Here is a 23,745-nt window from a genome sequence, read left to right as displayed (position 1 = left end):
ATTACCATAATACACGGGGCACTAGCCAAAGCTTCTGTGAGGGCTAGTAATTTCTCAAACATTTGTCGAACACTGCAAATATAACATTAATTACAAAAATTACATCATGAATGTTTTGTAATACTGCAAAAAGCTTGTTCAGCTTGAGCATGTTGAAAGCTAGAAATAAAAGTTGATTTCTCCATGGTTGTCGAGTTGAAGGATAAAAGTAATAACAGGTTAATGACATAGTTTCAAGATGAATGTTCAGTTATGTTTTTGAAAACCTCTTTTTGTTTAAATTTCCATTCTTACCATCATAGAATTAAGCCGATTATTTAATGTAAACAGGATTAATATTGCGATTTTTTTTTTTCTTCACAAATACACACATTAGCGCATGTTAGCGATGTGTAAATTTGTTAAAAATCAAGATGTCACCTTAAAGACATTCTAACCTGAAAAATAATGCATGCATATAAATTTTCAGCGATGAGGTTCACTACGAATAATATAAAATTAATATGCAAGCATTTTTCCCCCTGGTTTATAGTGTCATAAACCTGTTATTTTCTAGTTAAATGATGTCGTAAGGTCGACAACAGTCACTTTTTGGACCCTTTTTTTGGCTTTGTACACAATAAATAAAACATATCCAACAGTATTGTTTTGATATAATATATTTGACAAAAGGCACTTTTTATTTCTTTCATCTTTTAAAACTTAAAATTAATATTTTGTCCAGAATTATAAAAAAACTAAACAAATACAGACCTGTAAACAGCGTTGTCCACTTGTTATAGAAATTTGACAGGGGTCAAGGTTAGTAGACCAGTTTTTATTTTAATGTGGCGAAGCATTGTGATAATATAGCTAATTTTTTTTATTTGAATGACGTCAGTATTCCAATGACGTCACTTTTCATCTCCTTACAATAATCATAAACTGGGTACATGACGTTTCCCTTTTAAGAATGCTGGAAAACTTCCAATGCAAAATTGCTATTGAATTCTGTTTGTTTGAACATTACTAATGCACCTGGATGTGTTTGAACAAAATCTTGTGATTAAAAATTATACCTTTTAATAAATATGGATTTCAAGTGAAATTACGGTAAGATATGCTATATTTATTGTGTACGAAGCCAAAACAAGGGTGCGAAAAGTGACTGTCGTCGACCTTAGTATTTCTACAGGTTGGTATTTTGTTATTTTTCATAATTCTGGACAAAATATTAATTTTAAGTTTCAAAAGATGAAAGAAATAAAAAGTACCGTTGGATATGTTTTATTTACTGTGTACGAAGCCAAAACAAGGGTGTGAAAAGTGACTGTCGTCAACTTTAGTATTTCTAGTTCAATAATAGATGTCTGTGTTGTGTTAGTACCCGATACAAAAAACAATCTATATTTTTTAAATAATTAAATTGGTATCACAGTATTGTAGCTGAATGTATACGGTATTTTGCTACTTAAGCTTGTGTGAAATTGTATCAAATTGCTCACTTTGTCTCTCAGAAACCACAATGATATTATGTTTATAGGGACATTCCTACAGTAAAGACTGTCAAATGTTTCTGGCTAACAAGTTTTTAATAATTAAAATTACATATTAACCTGAAAATGCTCTAAATCCATTGTTAAAACATTTTTATATTTAAATTTTTAAATTTAAATTTTAAAAAATCAAAAATATTTAATATGGTTTTATTAGCATGTGCCGGAAATCGTGCAGTGAAAAACTGATCTAGACCATAGCAAGTGAAGTTGTTGGGGTGGGGGGGTCGGTTTATGATCCCCCACAAAATATATTTATAAACAAAAAAAAAAATAATAATAAAATTTGCTTGGAGCAGGTAGGGTTTTGACCCCCTACACACAATCCCCTACTTCACCCCCCTGAACACGTGCTTGTGTTTTAAGGGGTATTTGATCTAGACTGGTCCTGTTTTATACTGAGATATTTAAAAATGGCCAGTTTTCTGAGGATCCGATTTTGAGTGGTTTCACTGTAATCACGTGTTCTTGTTTTGAATATCAAGTGCTTGCTTGATGCACGGTCGGTTTGGGATCGATCCCCGTCAGTGGGCCCAATGGGCTATTTCTCGCTCCAGCCAGTGCACCACAACTGGTATATCAAAGGCTGTGGTATGTACTGTCCTGTGTGGGATGGTGCATATAAAAGATCCCTTGCTACTAATGAAAAAAATGTAGCAGGTTTCCATATGTTTGACATCCAATAGCCGATCATTAACATATCAATGTGCTTTAGTGGTGTTAAACAATAATAATAAAAAAAAACTAAAATTGTTTAGAATATCAGTATTTGAATTTATCATATAATATCTTACATTTTATTACATACCTATTCAATCTTACTATAGTGATAAAGACATTTTTAAACCGTGTAATAAATTTATTCTGTATCGCACATATGTGCAATCTGGACCGAAACTTTTAAATGGGGAATTCCCTTTTTCTTTTTACAGCAGTTAGTGCCTTTTATTTACTTACATCATATATGATTTACAAATGACGTCATATTATATTTGAAACATTACACAAGGCTGCCGCAGAGTATGATTCTTAACATTAAATGAATCCATGAAAGGAGTTTTGATCATAGATTTGAACAAAGTGTTGTTATGAGTTAAATTAAAAACCGTTTTTGTAAAACATAAAAGAAGGTATGTAATAAATACAGAACTTCAAATACGTTGTTTTTGCTTCCTATTTATTGCACTCGTTTATTTTGCGAAAGAACATACCACTCGACCGCTACGTGGTCTCATGGTATATATTCTTGCGCATAATAAACTCGTGCAATAAATAGTAAATGAAAACAACATATGTGAAGTTCTGTATATTTATCTTCCAAAATAAGTTTGATTGTTTACAGCTTTATTACGGTAGATAAAATCCTGTTTGAGCCTCGATAATAATTAGGTTGACCAGAATCAGGTATTACAGTGTAGTTACTGTGAAGTGGGTTTATATTGTGATGTTTTTTCCCCCGCGAATATACACCTTAGTGCATGTTGGCAACATCTTAATTTCGGAAACAACAATTGTTACCTGCAATGCATATCTGCAGTGAAAATAATGTGTGCCTATAAATCTGTCCCGGATCAGGTCCCTGGCTGTCCAGAGACGGGACCCGGGACAGACATGCTCGAAACTTTTGTGGTATAGGAGTATGACAAAATTATCCGCTCTGCTACATGTATAAATTTTGTAAGTGAGCTTGGCCACGAACAATACCAAATTTAACCCCGGTTTACAGTCTACAAAAGTTGATATTTTAAGTTTTAATCTTGTTAAAAGGACTATGTTAACTGGAAATATGTTACTTTGGCAAGTCCGGAATGTCCCTATAAAGATGTGTATTTTGTTTTACTCTTGTTTGTGTGCGTGTGTGTGTGTTTGAGGCATATCATTAGCCATTGTGATATCTGAACAGACGTCCCTTTACCATAACTTGTTCTAACTACTTCACATTTATTAATGCGGCCTCCAGCTTTTCAACACCTAAACCTGGTAAATAACTTAAGGAGAGAGATGGAGGAAGGGAGATAAATCTTTTTATTTGAGATCTGAGATTTTTTTCTTATGTAATCATTATACAGTGGTTGAGTTTGTTTGTTTTTTTGGGAGGGGACATGAGGGGTAAATTCTCATTAATATTTAAATATATTATTGTGCAGTTTGTTATCAGAAAATGTTTGTTATTCAAAAATGAAATTTCTCATGGAAAAATATTTAATTTTAAATTTTCATTAATACTTGTTTATAATATTTAATTACTTGATTGTGTAATTTGCCATCAGAAAATTTTAATTATTATTCAAGAGTGAAATTTATCATCAAAAATATCTTAATTTTAAATTCTCATTAATATGTAACATTTAAATATTTGATTGTGTAATTTGTCATCAGAAATATTTTAAATTCTTATTAATATATACCGGTGACATTTAAATATTTAATTGTGCAATTTTTCATCAGAAATTTTTAATTATTATTCATCCATATGTTGGTAGTATCTCAAACTGCATTTTGTTATTTTATTTTTTAATACGTACAAAATTATCTGGCGGTAAAATATCTTATTATCAGATATTATTTGAGGGTGAAATTACTTATTAACAAACTTATATAATTATTATAATTATCATCCGAGGACAAAATCTCCTATAAACTAAAAACAATATTCAATTGTTATATGACAGATATATACATGTATATCCTTTAAAGGCATACTGTCACAAATTTAAGGACTTTATTTCTCTAAAAATGAATAATAAATCAAAATTACATTAATTTTTACAGACCAAATCTAGCTATTGCATCACTTTAACTACACCATGATGCATGGAGTGAAATACGTGTCAACCCTCTCAGCAATATTAGTTTTTGAATTATGGACCATTGCCATAATTCAATTATTTTGACAAAATATCATTTAATAAGTGGAGAATGGTGGTTACGTAGATGGTTGAATAAAGTACATTTAGGGACAGATCCAATATATATATTTTTAAGTAATACTTTGTTAGGCCATGTAATAGGTCAGTGGTCTGTGACAGTATGCCTTTTAATCATGCATTGTAACAAGCATTCTGAGCACAAAAAAAACATTTCCGTGTCTCCTAAGTTCAAGAGTCATAACTGTCGAAAATGTGTAAATACCTTTATAAATCAAATTTGATTTTTAAAAACTGTTTCAATAATGTATAATCTTTATTTTTAAAAATAAAATAATAAATAATAGAAACAAAACCTATCAGTGTGAAGAAACTTTGAGAAGGAAAATATGACAGGCTTTTTTTTTTTTTACTTTAATTTGCATTAGTTACATTTGACGCTAGTTGTCAGACCAAATTTGGAATAAGAGTGTTTAAACAGTCGTAGAAGTCGTGACAGCAGAAAGTTGGCCAACTTTGTGCTGGTAGTTGGTAGTCTTAGCCTAGCATGAGACTGAAACCGATAAGGAAGACTTAACATTCTCAAAAATAAAATTTGCATGATATGTGAAAATTAAGTTTTAGACAGAATTATATAATTAAGAAGTATTAGGTATTATACTACTTTTAAAGAGGATTATTTCAAGAAGTATTTTGAATAATTATACAAATCTTGCCAATTTCTTACAAACCACAATGTGTACACAACAGTAACTTTTTTAATTCAGTGTTGAAGTGTGTGTTGTTTTTGTGACAATAAATCTATTCATATCTTGTAATAAGGTACAATTCTTTTCCCTTTTTTATACACCCGTATATAATGGGTCGTATTATGGTATGGCTTTGTCCATCCGTCCGTATGTTAACTTTTTCTTGTCCTGACCATATCTTGCATACAGATGCATACAGGACCATCAAACCTCACATGTAGGAACAACTTGGGATGGTGTTGTGTCGCACACACTATGGCACATTTTTCACTTTTAGAGCTGTTTTTATAGGCCCGTCTATGATGGCTCATATGATATGGTGTTGTCTGTACGTCCGTCTGTTAACTTTTCCTTGTCTGGACCATATCTTGCATACAGGACCATGAACAACTTGTGAGATGGCGGTGTGTTGCATACTATTACTAGGTCACTGTGACCTACTTTTCACGGTATACTGCACATCCATCTTTCATACAGGTTGTACTATAGCATACTGCACATCCATCTTTCATACAGGTTGTACTATAGCATACTGCACATCCATCTTTCATACAGGTTGTACTATAGCAAATAATCTCATAGGCGACCATGTCAACATGTGCTTAAAAACACTATATGCAATATATCAACACTACAACCCCTACCTCAAAGTAGTAACTGAAGAAAATGTAACCTTTCATGGCTCATTTTCGGTATAACCAGATGTTTTTACATCGCCCCTACTTTTCTTTATAGGTACTCCATACATATTCCAACCGGCCTCGGTGGCGTCGTGGCAGGCCATCGGTCTACAGGCTGGTAGGTACTGGGTTCGGATCCCAGTCGAGGCATGGGATTTTTAATCCAGATACCGACTCACCCTGAGTGAGTGCTCCGCAAGGCTCAATGGGTAGGTGTAAACCACTTCCACCGACCAGTGATCCATAACTGGTTCAACAAAGGCCATGGTTTGTGCTATCCTGCCTGTGGGAAGTGTAAATAAAAGATGAGAAGAGTAGCCCATGTAGTGGCGACAGCGGGTTTCCTCTCAAAATCTGTGTGGTCCTTAACCATATGTCTGACGCCATATAACCGTAAATAAAATGTGTTGAGTGCGTCGTTAAATAAAACACTTCCATACATATTCCAAGCACAAAGCTACTTGACACGGTGGTACTAGATGAATTAAAATTGTATACATTTTTAGCTGAGATAAGACTATTTCTTTTACAACCAACACACTCACATTTATAACCAATCACAGGACTTGTGTTCACTTCTCTATCAAAAGTTCCGTGCACCTCGAACTTTGACCCAGCCGGAAATTATTTGGTTTAGTGCTACCTACAGATGAATACAGGTCTAAGGAAATCACAATTTGTCCAGAATTTGTTACTCACTTATCCTGTCCATAAAATAGAATTACTCTTCCAGTGCAATTCAGCACCGACAATACATATGCTAATTTTTTGGCAGTTCTGTATTGTTAACATTACATACATAAACTGTTTCTCTGCCAATATAAATGTGTCATCAGAGTACCCATGCTAAACAAAATTTCCCTTTCTAATAAAGAACAATAACTTCATTAATCAGACCGCACCTTCTCCAATGGATACAGTGTCATCAGTAGTTAGTCCAAAACAAACTGTTCATCCATCCCATTGCAAACATTTCACATAATTAGAATTGAATCATACCAATAACATATTCATTAACATAGATATGGTTTTCCATCAAACTCCTGATGGGTGTATCATGTACCTCACTGGTACTCTAGTATCACGTAACGTCACTGGTACTCTTAGTATCACGTACCTCACTGGTACTCTAGTATCATGTACCTCACTGGTACTCTAGTATCATGTAACATCACTGGTACTCTAGTATCAAGTAACATCACTGGTACTCTAGTATCATGTAACATTACTGGTACTCTAGTATCACGTACCTCACTGGTACTCTAGTATCATGTAACATTACTGGTACTCTAGTATCACGTACCTCACTGGTACTCTAGTATCATGTACCTCACTGGTACTCTAGTATCACGTACCTCACTGGTACTCTAGTATCATGTAACATCACTGGTACTCTAGTATCACGTACCTCACTGGTACTCTAGTATCACGTACCTCACTGGTACTCTAGTATCACGTATCTCACTGGTACTCTAGTATCACGTACCTCACTGGTACTCTAGTATCACGTATCTCACTGGTACTCTAGTATCACGTATCTCACTGGTACTCTAGTATCACGTACCTCACTGGTACTCTAGTATAACGTAACGTTACTGGTACTCTAGTATCACGTAACGTTACTGGTACTCTAGTATCATGTAACATCACTGGTACTCTAGTATCATGTAACATTACTGGTACTCTAGTATCACGTATGTCACTGGTACTCTAGTATCATGTAACATCACTGGTACTCTAGTAACATCACTGGTACTCTAGTATCACGCAACCTCACTGGTACTCTAGTATCACGTAACGTTACTGGTACTCTAGTATCACGTACCTCACTGGTACTCTAGTATCACGTACCTCACTGGTACTCTAGTATCATGTAACATTACTGGTACTCTAGTATCATGTACCTCACTGGTACTCTAGTATCACGCATCTCACTGGTACTCTAGTATCACGTACCTCACTGGTACTCTAGTATCATGCATCTCACTGGTACTCTAGTATCATGTAACATTACTGGTACTCTAGTATCACGTAACGTTACTGGTACTCTAGTATCACGTACCTCACTGGTACTCTAGTATCATGTAACATCACTGGTACTCTAGTATCACGCATCTCACTGGTACTCTCACTGGTACTCTAGTATCATGTAACATTACTGGTACTCTAGTATCACATACCTCACTGGTACTCTAGTATCATGTAACATCACTGGTACTCTAGTATCACGTACCTCACTGGTACTCTAGTATCAAGTAACATCACTGGTACTCTAGTATCACGTACCTCACTGGTACTCTAGTATCACGTATCTCACTGGTACTCTAGTATCACGTACCTCACTGGTACTCTAGTATCACTCACTGGTACTCTAGTATCACGTACCTCACTGGTACTCTAGTATCACGTACCTCACTGGTACTCTAGTATCACGTACCTCACTGGTACTCTAGTATCACGTATCTCACTGGTACTCTAGTATCATGTAACATCACTGGTACTCTAGTATCACGTACCTCACTGGTACTCTAGTATCATGTAACATCACTTGTACTCTAGTATCACGTACCTCACTGGTACTCTCACTGGTACTCTAGTATCATGTAACATTACTGGTACTCTAGTATCACGTACCTCACTGGTACTCTAGTATCACGTACTCTAGTATCATGTAACATTACTGGTACTCTAGTATCACGTACCTCACTGGTACTCTAGTATCACGTACCTCACTGGTACTCTAGTATCACGTATCTCACTGGTACTCTAGTATCATGTAACATCACTGGTACTCTAGTATCACGTACCTCACTGGTACTCTAGTATCATGTAACATTACTGGTACTCTAGTATCACGTACCTCACTGGTACTCTAGTATCATGTAACATCACTTGTACTCTAGTATCACGTACCTCACTGGTACTCTAGTATCATGTAACATCACTTGTACTCTAGTATCACGTACCTCACTGGTACTCTCACTGGTACTCTAGTATCATGTAACATTACTGGTACTCTAGTATCACGTACCTCACTGGTACTCTAGTATCATGTAACATTACTGGTACTCTAGTATCACGTACCTCACTGGTACTCTAGTATCACGTACCTCACTGGTACTCTAGTATCACGTATCTCACTGGTACTCTAGTATCACGTACCTCACTGGTACACTAGTATCATGTAACATTACTGGTACTCTAGTATCATATGTCACTGGTACTCTAGTATCATGTAGCCTTCCCTCTTCCATTCTTCCATCATGTAAAATCTCCTTGTTCAACAACAAACATAATGATTAATTAATCATCTGCACTGGATATGTAAACATTTGCTCATTCAGAGGAAATCAGTTACATTTTTCCATTGTCAACAAGCAATCTTCAATATGCACTTTCTCCGTATATATGACAGCACATACCACACCTTCGATATACCAGTTGTGGCCCACTGATTGGAACGGGGGTAAACTTTGTGAGTACTCTGAGGAGCTTTGATCCTATGACTTTGATCCTACAGCGCATAAGGCGAATGTTCTACCAGAAGAGCTAATCACACACACACACAGTTTGGGCTTCTTACAAATATTAAGACGACCAGAAACACATTGAATATACAGACACTGGTATTCTAAACAAGAAAATATATTTAATATGTAAGTTGATTCGTAGAAATATTTTATTAGTCGGAAACATCTTACAATGCAGCAAACTCAGGAATGTCCCTTTAAAGTACTTTGTCCATGTACCTTCTTTTGTTACCATACAGCAGTGCATATGTTACAATGAAGAAAAAAGATAAGTTGATTAAAATTGTCCACCAGTTTAATGTACCATGAACTAGTAGTCCTTCAGCTGTTTTTGAACCCAGGATTTCAAGTTCTGGAAAAAAAAAAAAAAAGTTTTTTGTTTTTGTTTTTTTTAACAATAATATAATAATATCAATGGCATGAATTATAGGGTTTGACAAATCTACTAGCCCTGTGTCCGGTCTAGTGGATTTTTGGTTAGGGCTAGTGGAAATTATAATCTTGGATTGAAATAATATGCAGGGCACCATCCAAAACTTCTGTGAGGGCTGGTGACTTTCTCAATCATTTGTCAAACAATGTGAATTACATAAGATGGCATCTCCAGGGTTTGGGCTAGTGGCAATTATAATCTGTATTGAAATAATTCGCAAGTCACTAACCAAAACTTCTGTGAGGGCTAGTAACTTTCTCAATCATTTGTCAAACACAGTGAATTACATAAGATGGCATCTCCAATGTTTGGGCTAGTGGCAATTATAATCTGTATTGAAATAATTCGCAAGTCATTAGCCAAAACTTCTGTAAGGGCTGGTGACTTTCTCAATCATTTGTCAAACACTGAATTACATAAGATGGCATCTCCAGGGTTTGGGCTAGTGGCAACTATAATCTGTATTAAAATAATTCGCAAGTCACTAACCAAAACTTCTGTGAGGGCTGGTGACTTTCTCAATCATTTGTCAAACACTGTGAATTACATAAGATGGCATCTCCAGGGTTTGGGCTAGTGGCAATTATAATCTGTATTGAAATAATTCGCAAGTCACTAACCAAAACTTCTGTGAGGGCTAGTGACTTTCTCAATCATTTGTCAAACACTGTGAATTACATAGCATTTCATTTCATTTAAACTTATTTTCTAGCTTATATCCAATTAGGGTTCAAGCACACTGTCCTGGGCACACACTTCAGTAATCTGGGCTGTCTGTACAGAACAGTGAGTTAGTTGTTAGTTGGTTAGTGGTTAGTGAAAGAGAGAAGAGGGTGTAGTGGCCATACACCTACTCACTGAGCCCTTAAGAACTCGCTCTGGATTGGAGCCGTACCGGGCTGCGAACCTTGTACCTACCGACCTGTAGTTTGATGACTTAACCACTGCACCACCGAGGCCGGTATTACATAACAGGACAGGAAACAGGAAATGTTTTATTTAACGACTCGGTCAACACATTTTATTTACGGTTACATATGACGTTGGACATACGGTTAAGGACCTTTGAGAGAGGAAACCCACTGTCGCCACTTCATGAACTACTCTTTTTCTATTGACAAATGATTCAGGTAGTGCTGTGAGTTGAATTTTACCTGAATTGCCACCTACCTGAATTGCAACATACTCGGGCCGATAGAAATATTTAATAAATGATTTGAGTAACCCTATTAGTCGAATTTTACAAAAATGACAACCTACCAGAATTCCATCATGCACAGGCAGACAGAAATCTTTGACAAATGATTCGGGTAGGGGTTCGCTAAGACCCAGTTTGCGACTGAAGTCCAGGGCATCTGTGCCATCGAAGTTGACGAAGCAGAGACGCGTAGTTAATTCTTCAGGAGGTCTGAGGTAGTAGGGACCACCGGCCATCAGCTACAAAGGAAAGGAATGTGTAATAAAGTAAAGTTTGTTTTATTTAACGACGCCACTAGAGCACATTGATTTTTTATCTTATCGGCTATTGGACGTCAAACATATGGTCATTCTGACACCTTTTTTTTTTAGAGGAAACTCGCTGTCGCTACATAGGCTACTCTTTTATGATGGGCAGCAAGGGATCTTTTATTTGCGCTTCCCACAGGCAGGATAGCACAAACCATGGCCTTTATTGAACCAGTTATGGATCACTGGTCTGTGCAAGTGGTTTACACCTACCCATTGAGCCTTGCGGAGTACTCACTCAGGGTTTGGAGTCGGTATTTGGATTAAAAATCCCATGCCTCGACTGGGATCTGAACCCAGTACTTACCAGCCTGTAGACCGATGGCCTAACCACGACGCCACCGAGGCCAGTGGAATGTGTAATAAGACCTCTGCAAAGTTAAAACTTGGTGTCGAACTTGGTTATTTCGACACATGTCGAAAGAGAGCAAGATAAAGAGGGAAAGGAAGGAAGGAAATATTTTATTTAACGATGCACTCAACACATTTTATTTGCGGTTATATGGTGTCAGACATATGGGTAAGGACCACATAGATATTAAGAGAGGAAACCCACTATTGCCACTTCATGGGCTACTCTTTTCAATTAGCAGCAAGGGATCTTTAATATGCACCATCCCAAAGACAGGATAGCACATACCACGTCCTTTGATGTACCAGTCGTGGTGCACTCACTGGAGCGAGAAATAGCTCAATGGGCCCACTGACGGAGATTGATCCCAAACAGACTGCGCATCAAGCGAATGCTTTACCGCTGGGCTACGTCTCTCCCCTGGAGTGAAAGAAACAGAAAGAGAGGGAGGGGAGAAAGAGATATACAGAGAGATGGAGGGGAAGAGAAAGAGAGAGACTGACAGAGAAAGAGAGAAAGATGGAGCAAGAGAGATGAAGAGGTCATACAGAGAGAGATAGAGACACACACACATAGATAATCGATATTGATATACATGTATTACAAAACTACGATGTCCATAAATACATTGGTTTAACAGACATTCATATTCTAAGCAAGAATTTTTTTTAAAATATGTAATTTTAATAATGTAGAAATATTTTATTTCTCAAAAACCCTTTATTATGGCTACAAACTGGGATAGTCCCTTTAAAATTTAGCAGACATTGCGTCTTTAAAACTGACCGCAACCGAGGCTTCCTTCAACATCAGCGCACACATCTGTTGACATGTGGTGACTCCACGCTTCGCCAGTTTGTCTGCGATCACGACAAAATCAGGAAACACGTAATATCCCGCCGAGGGTGGTGCCAGTTTCATACCAACTGACTGGAGTTCTCTACAGCAACAGCAAAATAAAGGAAAAGAAAGGAATGTTTATTTAATGACACCCCAGTACATTATTTGATTAGTAGTTATTAAGAAAAGGAAAGGAATGTTTATTTAATGACGCCCCAGCACATTATTTGATTAGTAGCTATTAAGAAAAGGAAAGGAATGTTTATTTAATGACGCCCCAGCACATTATTTAATTAGTAACTATTAAGAAAAGGAAAGGAATGTTTATTTAATGACACCCCAGCACATTATTTGATTAGTAGCTATTAACAAAGAAAAGGAATGTTTATTTAATGACAGCTTAATTCATTTTGAATTGCAGGCCTCTGACAATTAATCCATTTAATGTAAAAGTTTAATGACACCACTAGAGCACATTGATTTATTGATCATCGGCTATTGGATGTCAAACATTTGGTAAATCTGACAAGTAATCATCAGAGGAAACCCACTATTTTTTTCCTAATGCAGCAAGGGATCTTTTATATGCACTTTTCCACAGACAAGACAACACATACCATGGCTGTTTATATACCAGTCGTGGTGAACTAGTTGGAACGAGAAATAGCACAATTATACCACAGATGGGGATCGATCCCAGACTGACTGCACATCAGACGAATGCTTTACCACTGGACCACTTTTAATGTAAATCTCCTGAATTCTTCTGAATATCAAAATGTCTTAAAGGAATGCTTAAGCAAGGCTGTTGGACTGGTATGCATATTCATCGATATATAATGCACATTATTGCTTAATATCAACAAGTATAATCTTATAGTTAATTAGTAAAACAGTTAAATATGACGGCTATTATATATAATTTTCTACCATTTCAGTGATTATGCCCTCTGGCGAGCTGGTCGTTACGTAATATTTAACGTGTCATGTCAGGAATTAGTCTTAGAACTGAAGAAACAAAACGTACCGGATTTTTGCAGATGCATCACAATGTTCTGTAATAATATCCATCTCAGTAAGCCAGCAATAAGTATATATTATTTTTCAATACAAAATAAACCACCATTGTCAAAGTGGCTACACAACAAGTCGAAATAAATGTACCATGTTTTGTTCAGGCATTAACATATGTACTGAAATGACACACGGAGTGTTTTCTTAGTTAATTGTCTATTCTGTGATTCCTGATTGGCAGGTGTATATTTGATAGGTAACCAGACAATTCAATTAATTACCACTGTCTAGACACAAAAATACATACCGGTACTGTGTAATATTACCTGTCACCCCTAAAATGGTAATAAACATGGTTTATTACTGTAAATAGTTCTGTAAAACTATTGATTATGTAGACTTTCCCCATCTAAAATCACAGAAATGACCAATTATGTAGTCCCAAAGAAAAGAAAATTATCACTTGGGTATCGTGGGTTGTTGTGTTTGCTCCAACGTACGTAGCATACCAATAGGCCTAATAGTGTACATTTTTTCTTTGGATTATTTAACAGAGAAAAATACTATAACCCCATTTCGTTCCATTAATGCAACTTGAAATATATTTTGTTAAATAGTTTATTATATTATCACATCATTTATGTTGTTTTACAAGTCAGGTTGATCAAAGATAAGTGCCTTGCCATAAATTACTGCATTTGTTTACACTTTGCATACAGGAGTTGGTTGGATCTGACGTCACTTCACCCCAAGCTATAATCTCACCTGCAACAAAACTCGGACACAGCGGCCATTATTCGACTGGTGTGTTTTATGTAGTTTTCACAGGCATCGGTGTCCTTCAGCATCTAAAATAACAAACCAGTCAGAACAGATTACGTCCAGATGCAAAGGGAGGGGTGTAAGAGGAGTTTTTATTATTATTGTTTTCAAAATAAATGGCGGAGAGTACCCTTCGGTGCCTCCACCTGGATCCGCACCCATATTAATAAATTACTTATTATTACTCTTGTAGTTAAAAATATTTTTGTCCATAAAGAAGGTGTTACAATCCAAAGATAAAAGATAAAATGAACTGTTTAAAAACACAGATTAATGCTCTGTATGTATGATTATTAAAAATATAACAGTTATCATACAAGTTGCTTTCATTTCAAGTTTTGTGTATTTTCATTGGTCGGTGTAGCTTTGGCATCCATATCATCACCCTATCACACGTCTTCAAGTTGATCTCCCACATGGGGGATATCACTGTGTGATACCAAAATCCTCAGGGTCTGCTTGTAACAGATAATGGGATGTAGCTTCACTTGTTGTAGGGTTTGTATAAAATGTTCCTATGAGCAGTTGGTAACAGCACTAGGATCTCATACAGAAGGTCTGTGGTTCATATCCCCTTTGCTGGACATTAATTTATCTGTACAGTCTTACTTATGTATATATTAAAAATACGCAATTTTAATGCAAATACAATGAAATTCCATCAGAATAATTATTCAAAATTTGGGGCCGAATTTACAAAGCCTGTTTATGTCTTACACGCATATGTGTAACTACATATGCAATAAACTTGAAGGCGGACTAAGTCTGTTTATTGCAATTGTGCCTTTAGGACAGTCTAGCAATATGTGTATTTCGATGGGCTAGTCTGTTTATTGTAATTGTGCCTTTAAGACAGTCTAGCAATATGTGTATTCCTACTGACAGTTTGGTTATTTCGTGAAAGTGAAACTGCACGTGCTCGTTGTATCTTGTGTAATCCAAGCTGTTTGGAGGATCATGCTTTTCTTGTGGTTTGTTTTGAGCTATAAAAGGGGGCATTTCGTAAAGGCAGTTTGTCTTTTCATCTGGGAGCAATGTGGTCGTAAGTGTAAGTGTTATACTAATCGGGAGGGTAATTTAAGTTATTGTGATAACCTTGGGAAGGGTTTTATTTTGGTAGATAAAACAGCCTGGATCAATTCAATAATATCTGTTAGTAATAAATATATCATTGTAAAACGTATTGTTTGTTATTTATTTTTATACTTTATAGCGGGTTTCCTTATTATTTCGGTTCATTATACATGCACTAGCTTTGTAAATTTGGCCCTTTGTTTTTAACTGCTGGACTACACTACAAACCTGGGCGAATGCAAACTGCATTGGGGTTGGAGCACATGAGAAAGTGTGACTGCCTGCGCTCTTCACCGCCACCTTCAGGGTAGATAACTCTTTTGGGTAGATGTGGTAGCCAAGCTATGAAGAAAAACACGTGATTGGTATAACACTATTTAGAATGTTGATAATCAACTGTGGTTGTATTAAAACAGTTTCTAATAACAGACAATTTATGAGCTACATTCTTGTGAAATGTCAGAGTAAAAAAAACCTCATATGTTAATTAAAATCCATATTTAGATCGGCTTTCAACTGGGGGAGGGACGGAACGTAGCCCAGTGGTAAACCAAAAGCCTGATGTGCGGTTGGTCTAGGATCAATCCCTGTCAGTGGGTCCATTGGGCTACTTCTCGTTCCAGCCAGTGCACCACGACTGCTATATCAAAGGCCGTGGTATGTGCTATCCTGTCTGTGGGATGGCGCATATAAAAGATCCCTTGCTACTAATGGAAAAATGTAACGGGTTTCCTCTCTATGACTGTGTCAAAATGACCGTATATTTGACATCCAATAGCTGATGAAAAATAAATCAATGTGCTCTAGTGGTGTCGTTAAACAAAGCAAAATTTCTTTCTTTCAGTTTGGAGAGAGAGAGAGAGGGGGAGAGAGAGGGAGAGGGAGAGGGGAGAGAGAGGGAGAGGGAGAGGGAGAGAGAGAGCGCGGGCTTTGGAGTTGGAGGGGACAAAGTTCCCATTGGCAACCGAGATATCCAATTACGGTTCAAGCATGCTGTCGTGGACACACACCTCAACTATTTGGGCTGTCTGTCCAGAACAGAGGGTCAGTAGTTAGTGGATAGTGTGAGAGAAGTCGATGTAGTCAGGCCCATAGGAACTAGGGTAGAGGCTTTGCACTTACCCATTGAACTGTTAAACTTTCTCAGGGTAGAAGCTGGTACTGAGGCACGAACCCAATACCTACCAGTCACTGGCTTAATCACTTCACCACCAACGACTGTAGCTATATAGGCTAATTTTAAACAGTCAAGTCTTACCCTCCATCCTCCCGCACTGGCCCATTTAGACATTCCAGTACACAAAATGGTTCCCTCTGGGTAGTACTGCAATGGAGAAAATGAAAAACAATTATCATATTTGGCAAAGGAAATGAACAAATATTCAAAACCTAAACACATTTTAAACTATAGCAAACAAAGACGCCACAGACATTTAACACAGAGACAGACATTTTTGTTATGACATCGCAAAAATAGACAGATACTGATAGACTTTGAAAACCCCCACAGGATTTTCCCATTGTTCTGATGCCATATAACTGTAAATAAAATGTGTCGAGTGTGTCATTAAATAAAACATTTCCTTCTTCTTCATTCCCATTGTTTGTTGTTTGCTTATTTCCATGCTTATATCCATGGTACATGCACACTGTCCTGTGCACACACCTCAGCTATCTGGACTGTCTGCCTAGGACAGTGGGTTAGTAGTTAGTGAGTGAGAAGTTGGGTGTAGTGGCCTACCTACATAGTGGCCTAAACATTGAGCTGTTAAACTCACTCAAAGAAGGAAAAAAAAAGAAGAAAGAAATGTTTTATTTAACGACACACTCAACACATTTTATTTACGGTTATATGGCGTCAGACATATGGTTAAGGACCACACAGATTTTGAGAGGAAACCCGCTGTCGCCACTACATGGGCTACTCTTCCGATTAGCAGCAAGGGATCTTTTATTTGCGCTTCCCACAGGCAGGATAGCACAAACCATGGCCTTTGTTGAACCAGTTATGGATCACTATTCGGTGCAAGTGGTTTACACCTACCCATTGAGCCTTGCGGAGCACTCACTCAGGGTTTGGAGTCGGTATCTGGATTAAAAATCCCATGCCTCGACTGGGATCCGAACCCAGTACCTGCCAGCCTGTAGACCGATGGCCTAACCACGACACTCAAAGAAGGAAGGAAAAGTTTTATTTAATGACGCACTCAACACATTTTATTTAAGGTTATATGGCGTCAAACACATGGTTAAGGACCACACAGATATTGAGAGAGGAAACCCGCTGTCGCCACTTCATGGGCTACTCTTTTCAATTAGCAGCAAGGGATCTTTCATATGTACCATCCCACGAACAGGATATTACATACCACCGCCTTTGTTACACCAGTCGTGGAGCACTGGCTGGAACGAGAAATAGCCCAATGGGCCCACCGACGGGGATCGATCCCAGACCGACCACACATCAAACAAGCAGTTTACCACTGGGCTACGTTCCGCTCCCAATTGTTGAATGGTCTCTGAGATGTAACTACAGTATTAAGGTCATTTTCCATATCTGTAGGCACTGTGTTGGCAAAGAACACGGAGAAAATGAATGCATAATTTTTTTTAAAATTCAGAATCTATGTTTCCATATTCAAGGAATGTGTTTTGGTAACCATCATTGCACCATGCCCACACAGTGTAAAAATATTTGCATATGAAAAATGGCCCATAAAATGGCTACCTTGACTAAAGATGCGTGGTTTTGCTTGTAGTTCAGCCGTGCGTAAATCTCGTCGCTCAGAACAATGATCTTGTGTTTCCGGAATGTGTCGCTGTAATTAAATGAAATAATGTTAGACACTGTTAACACAATATCATTATAAAATAACTTTTTGAACAAAAATGTTCATACAACAATTTAAAAAAAATAAAGTGAAAGAAAGAAGGAAAGTTTAGCTCTATAAAAACAGATAAGCTGAGATAACCAATGTCACCATAAGAACAATCATTTCATTTCGTTTGTGCAAAGGGGTGGGAGGTAGCCCAGTGGTAAAGCATCCGCTTGATGCGCAGTCCGTCTAGGATCAATCCCCGTTGGTGGTCCCAATGGCCTATTTCTCGTTCCAGCCAGTGCTCCACAACTGGTGCATAATCCTGCTCATAATATAAATTACAAGCAATATGATGGTTATACTATAGTTACTATAGGGATGTGATTTTTCAGATTTTTATCTGATTTCAGCTTCTTCTTTTTTTGGCAGAATATAATTTTCACAAAATAGATTAGATTTGATCTAAAATGCTAAAAAATTACTTAAAATATGTTTCAAGATCAGTTCAGCTTTTGTTTTTAAATGGGTTTTACATCGATGACATTATTATACTATTTACGATACTAGTTACTATTACTTTTGATACCAGTTACAATACTAGTTACTATATAGTACTTTTGATACTAGTTAATTGATTAGTTACTATACTACTTTTGATATTAGTTACGATACTAGTTACTATATAGTACTTTTGATACTAGTTACTATTATAGTACTTTTGATACTAGTTACGATACTAGTTACTATATTACTTTTGATACTAGTTATGATACTAGTTACTATATAGTACTTTTGATACTAGTTACGATACTAGTTACTATATTACTTTTGATACTAGTTATGATACTAGTTACTATATAGTACTTTTGATACTAGTTATGATACTAGTTACTATATTACTTTTGATATTAGTTACGATACTAGTTACTATACTAATTTTGATACTAGTTATGATACTAGTTACTACATGTATATTACTTTTGATACTAGTTACGATACTAGTTACTATATAGTAATTTTGATACAAGTTAGGATACTAGTTACTATATTACTTTTGATACTAGTTACTATATTACTTTTGATACTAGTTACGCTACTAGTTACTATATTACTTTTGATACTAGTTATGATACTAGTTACTATATTACTTTTGATACTAGTTACGATACTAGTTACTATGTAGTACTTTTGATACTAGTTAACTGATTAGTTACTATACTACTTTTGATACTAGTTACGATACTAGTTACTATATTACTTTTGATACATGTTATGATACTAGTTACTATATTACTTTTGATACTAGTTATGATACTAGTTACTATATAGTACTTTTGATACTAGTTATGATACTAGTTACTATATTACTTTTGATACTAGTTACGGTACTAGTTACTACCGGTATATTACTTTTGATACTAGTTATGATACTAGTTACTATGTAGTACTTTTGATACTAGATACGATACTTAGTCTCATACTAGTTATTATACTACTTTTAATTGTTCTGATACTAGTTACTATACTACTTTTGATACTAGTTCTGATACTAGTTACTATATAAGTACTTATGATACTAGTCATGACACTAGTTTTGATACTCGTCACTATACTAGTTACTATACAAATTATGAAGGCTATTTATTATACTAATAATGTTAGTGGTTACAGTACTAGTTACAGTTACAGTACGTTACCTCAAAGCACGCAGCTCAGACTCGCTGTACACTGCTCCAGCTGAAAATAAAACATCTCATACAAAGTGCACACAAGTCAGGGCAAGTCCTTCACGTAATAGGACATGAACATTTGTAAAATCAGAATTTTTTGTAACACTCCCAGCACACTGTTTTACTCAACTGCTACAAGTGACACAGTTTTTTTTAAATGTTTGCTTAGTTTAATGACATGAAAAGAGCACATTTATTAATTAATCATTGCCAATTTCATGTCAAACATTTGATATAATGAGAAAACCCCCAGCAGATGTCACAATTTATTTGAAATCAAAAATATAATATTACTGCTGCTCCTGCACCCAGTGTTGGCAACAAACATGTATTCTCTCTGACACGGTAAAACGTAACTGAAAACCTACTTACTAGGGTTGTCAGGGTTTGTTAAGATCATCAGTTTGTTTCCTTCCATTCCAGTCACAGCCTGTAAGTATATGTGAAGATAAAGTTCAAATTTGTTTTGTTTAAAGACACCACTGGAGCATAATGATTAATTAATCATCATCAGCTATTGAATGTCAAACATTTGGTAATTCTGACACGTAGTCAGTCTTAAATAGAAAACCAGTTACATTTTTTCATTTGTAGCAAAAGACAGGTTAACACATACCATGACCTAAGATATACCAGTCATAGTGCACTGTCTGGAACAAGAAATAGCCCAATGGACCCGCCGACGGGCATTGATCCAGTAGGGTCTCCACGAGTACTTGAGTACTCAGGTACGGGCTGAGTCTAGCAAGACTCGAGTCCGTTGAGTCAACAGACTTGAGTACTCGTACAAGGTGGAATATACAATGGACAATGTCGGACAATAATTTTGGCAGTAAATAATCAGCGATACAGGTTACACAATAATTATATGATCATGCGCTGGTTTCTCTTTTAAACTGGCTGTCCGTCCGTCCGTCCGTCACAACACTGAACACATCAACCGGTTTCTAAATGCAATAAAATGGCATGATTTGACATCCATGTTCAGGGCTGGAATTAAGATGCATAATGCTAATTTACTTTATAGCTTAGTCTCATTGTCATCTGAGTACCCCGAGTCCAGTATTTTGGACCCGTGGAGGCCTTATACATCAGGTGTATGTTTTACCACTGGGCTACATTCCATATCTATGTATGTGAAGATAAAGTTGAACTTTTGTTTTGTGTAAAGACACAACTAAAACATATTGATTAATTAATGTCAAATTTGATGTCAAACATTTGGTAATTTTGTCCCCTAATCTTAGAAGAAACCTACATTTTTCTATTAGTAGCAAGGTATGTTTTAAATGCACTTTCCCACAAACAGCACAGCACATACCATATAGCCTTTGATATACCAGTTGTTAGGTACTGGATGGGATGGGAAATAACCCAAGCATAATGAAAGAAAGAAAGAAAGAAAGAACTGGGTCATAGTTTGGTTGATATATTGCCTCAAACATTTTTAAACACAAACGTTAACATGGTTGCCTATGGGATTTTATTTGTTATGGTCCAACCTATAGCACATATTCAATGTTTTTATAGGTCCACACACCTTTAATTAGCTTCTTACCTGTTCAATCTTGTCAGGTGTAACCTTCCACTGATTATCCAAATGTACTTCAATGATCACCGGATTATGCCGACTCAGTAAACACTGGGGTTTGTATGTTGTCCACGACGGTGACAGCAGCAAGACATCTGCAAGGGAAATTATAACATTTTATGAGGCAGGATGTAGCACAGTAATACAGCGTTCGCTTGATGTACGGTTGGTGTGGGATCGATCCCCATCGGTGGGCCCACTGGGCTATTTCTCATTCAAGCCAGTGCACCAAGACTGGCATATCAAAGGCCGTGGTATGTACTACCCTGTCTGTGGGATGGTGCATACAAAAGATCCCTTGCTGCTAATCGGAAAGAGTAGCCGCTCTCAATATCTGTGTGGTCCTTAACCATATGTCTGATGCCATATAATCGTAAATAAAATGTGTTGAGTGCGTTGTTAAATAAAACATGTCTTTTTTTATATAACATTTTATAGAACCGATTGTTTGTTTTGTTTAATGAGACCACTAGAGCACATTGATTTATTAATCATCGGCTATTGGATGTCAAATATATGGTCATTTTGTCACAGTCATAGAGATGAAACCTGCTACATTTTTCCATTGGTAGCAAGGGATCTTTTATATGCACCATTCCACAGACAGGATAGCACATACCATCACCTTTGATATACCACTGGCTAGAGCGAGAAATAGCCCAATAGGCCCACCGACAGGGATCGATATTAGACCGACTCTGCATCCACTGGTCCCTGCCTTTTATAGAACTGATTCAAATTCAAATTCTTTTGATATAAAGTGCATGTACCCTTTATATAAACACAGTTTAACAATGACTACAAACTGGATAGTCCCTTTAATTAAACTGGAAATCAGTGAAGTGTAACAATGGCTAAAACCTGGAAAGTCCCTTTTATTAAATCGGAAATAGTGAGGTGTAACAATGGCTACAAACTGGATAGTACCTTTAATTAAAATGGAAATCAGTGAAATGTAACAATGGCTACAAACTGGATAGTCTCTTTAATTAAATTGGAAATCAGTGATTTTAACAATGCTAAACAGGGCTTCTAGATTATGGTAGCTCCACTCCCATGGCTAGTGATATTCAGTATTGGACTAGTACATAATTACTATTGCCATGCCCGATGGCTAGTGAAAAAAAAGTTGTCAAATGCACTTCAGGTTATTTATTAAATATGACTATCCTGCCTCCCCCCCCCCCCATCCCCATCCCCCAATTTTAGTGTTTTTAAGCTCTAGCTCCCTCTTTAGGTGACATTATTACTGTTAGAAAAAATTGTATTAACTCAGTCCTTGGCTTCTGAAAAACAAAGGCGAGTGAAAAATCACACACCTCTAAGGCGACTGAAAAATCACACTCATTAAAATGCTACAGCGAGTGAAAACCAAGTATTATTAATTTATGAAGTAATTGGTACATGTAAATTCAGAGACATAGGTTGCAAAAATCAATCAATAAACCAATAATGTTTTCTCCTAAGTTTATGTTGTTTGGTTCATTAGTGTAGTCTGACTTCTTTTCCCTTTCAGGAATGGAGTTTTAAAAGTTTCCGGAGTAGTACTAGGGGAGATTAGAGTAATTGCGGACATCGGCAAAAGGTGGACAATCTCGACCATACTGGTGCTACATTCCATTTTCGTACATTAAACATTTCATTTTATTGTTTGCAAATTGATAATGAGACTACAAATAGTTCTTGAAAATCCATGTTTCTATTTTTACCCCGGTGTCACTTTAAAAACAAAAACAAACAGCATTCACAAAAATATTATCTCACGTCACATGCACAGTGGCATCGGTTATGTAATATAATTTATTTCTTCAAACATTTTCACTGGATATGTCAACCAAATTTCGAGTAAAACGTTTCAGAATGAGAGAATACATTTGTATATTTTAAAGGGGCAGTATCCGGAATATTTTTATTATTTAAGCATATAGAACAGAAACTTCCAATTATGTTTGGTGCATATATGACGCCGCTCTCCGCATTGGTTTCACCACGCTGGCTTATCCAGGTCAAAAACAAAGCCAGTATTTCTAAAGTGGAACACTTTTGACGGGCTCCTACCGATCTCGGTTTTCATTGGCTTATCACAAGTGTGGAATTACCCAACAAGAGATCACGTGAGATTTTGCAATTTTTGAACAAATTTAACTGTCTTGGTTGAGGGGTCGTCTCATATCTCTAAAACATATTTATATCCATTAGAGGT

General features: G+C 36.5%; 1 protein-coding gene across 1 annotated transcript in view; it reads right to left on the bottom strand.

Annotated features, from left to right (window-relative positions):
* Nucleotides 1-9,492: 9,492 nt before the first annotated feature.
* The window catches only part of LOC121385664 (aspartate aminotransferase-like), a 35,281-nt gene continuing 21,028 nt past the window's right edge, over nt 9,493-23,745 (bottom strand). Inside the window, exons 3-12 of the mRNA XM_041516428.1 lie at nt 21,510-21,637; nt 20,324-20,381; nt 19,919-19,958; nt 18,131-18,221; nt 16,661-16,726; nt 15,631-15,744; nt 14,272-14,354; nt 12,439-12,592; nt 11,055-11,231; nt 9,493-9,713 (exon numbers count right to left, since the gene is read on the bottom strand). Coding sequence (XP_041372362.1) covers nt 9,672-9,713; nt 11,055-11,231; nt 12,439-12,592; nt 14,272-14,354; nt 15,631-15,744; nt 16,661-16,726; nt 18,131-18,221; nt 19,919-19,958; nt 20,324-20,381; nt 21,510-21,637 — 953 coding nt within the window. The 3' untranslated portion in view covers nt 9,493-9,671. The remainder of the gene's footprint in view (nt 9,714-11,054; nt 11,232-12,438; nt 12,593-14,271; nt 14,355-15,630; nt 15,745-16,660; nt 16,727-18,130; nt 18,222-19,918; nt 19,959-20,323; nt 20,382-21,509; nt 21,638-23,745) is intronic.

This window comes from Gigantopelta aegis, chromosome 11 (genome assembly GCF_016097555.1).
Source record: "Gigantopelta aegis isolate Gae_Host chromosome 11, Gae_host_genome, whole genome shotgun sequence".
Classification (NCBI taxonomy): Eukaryota; Metazoa; Mollusca; class Gastropoda; order Neomphalida; family Peltospiridae; genus Gigantopelta; species Gigantopelta aegis.
Note: the sequence above shows the minus strand (reverse complement) of the source record. Positions and strands in the feature narration are given on the sequence as shown.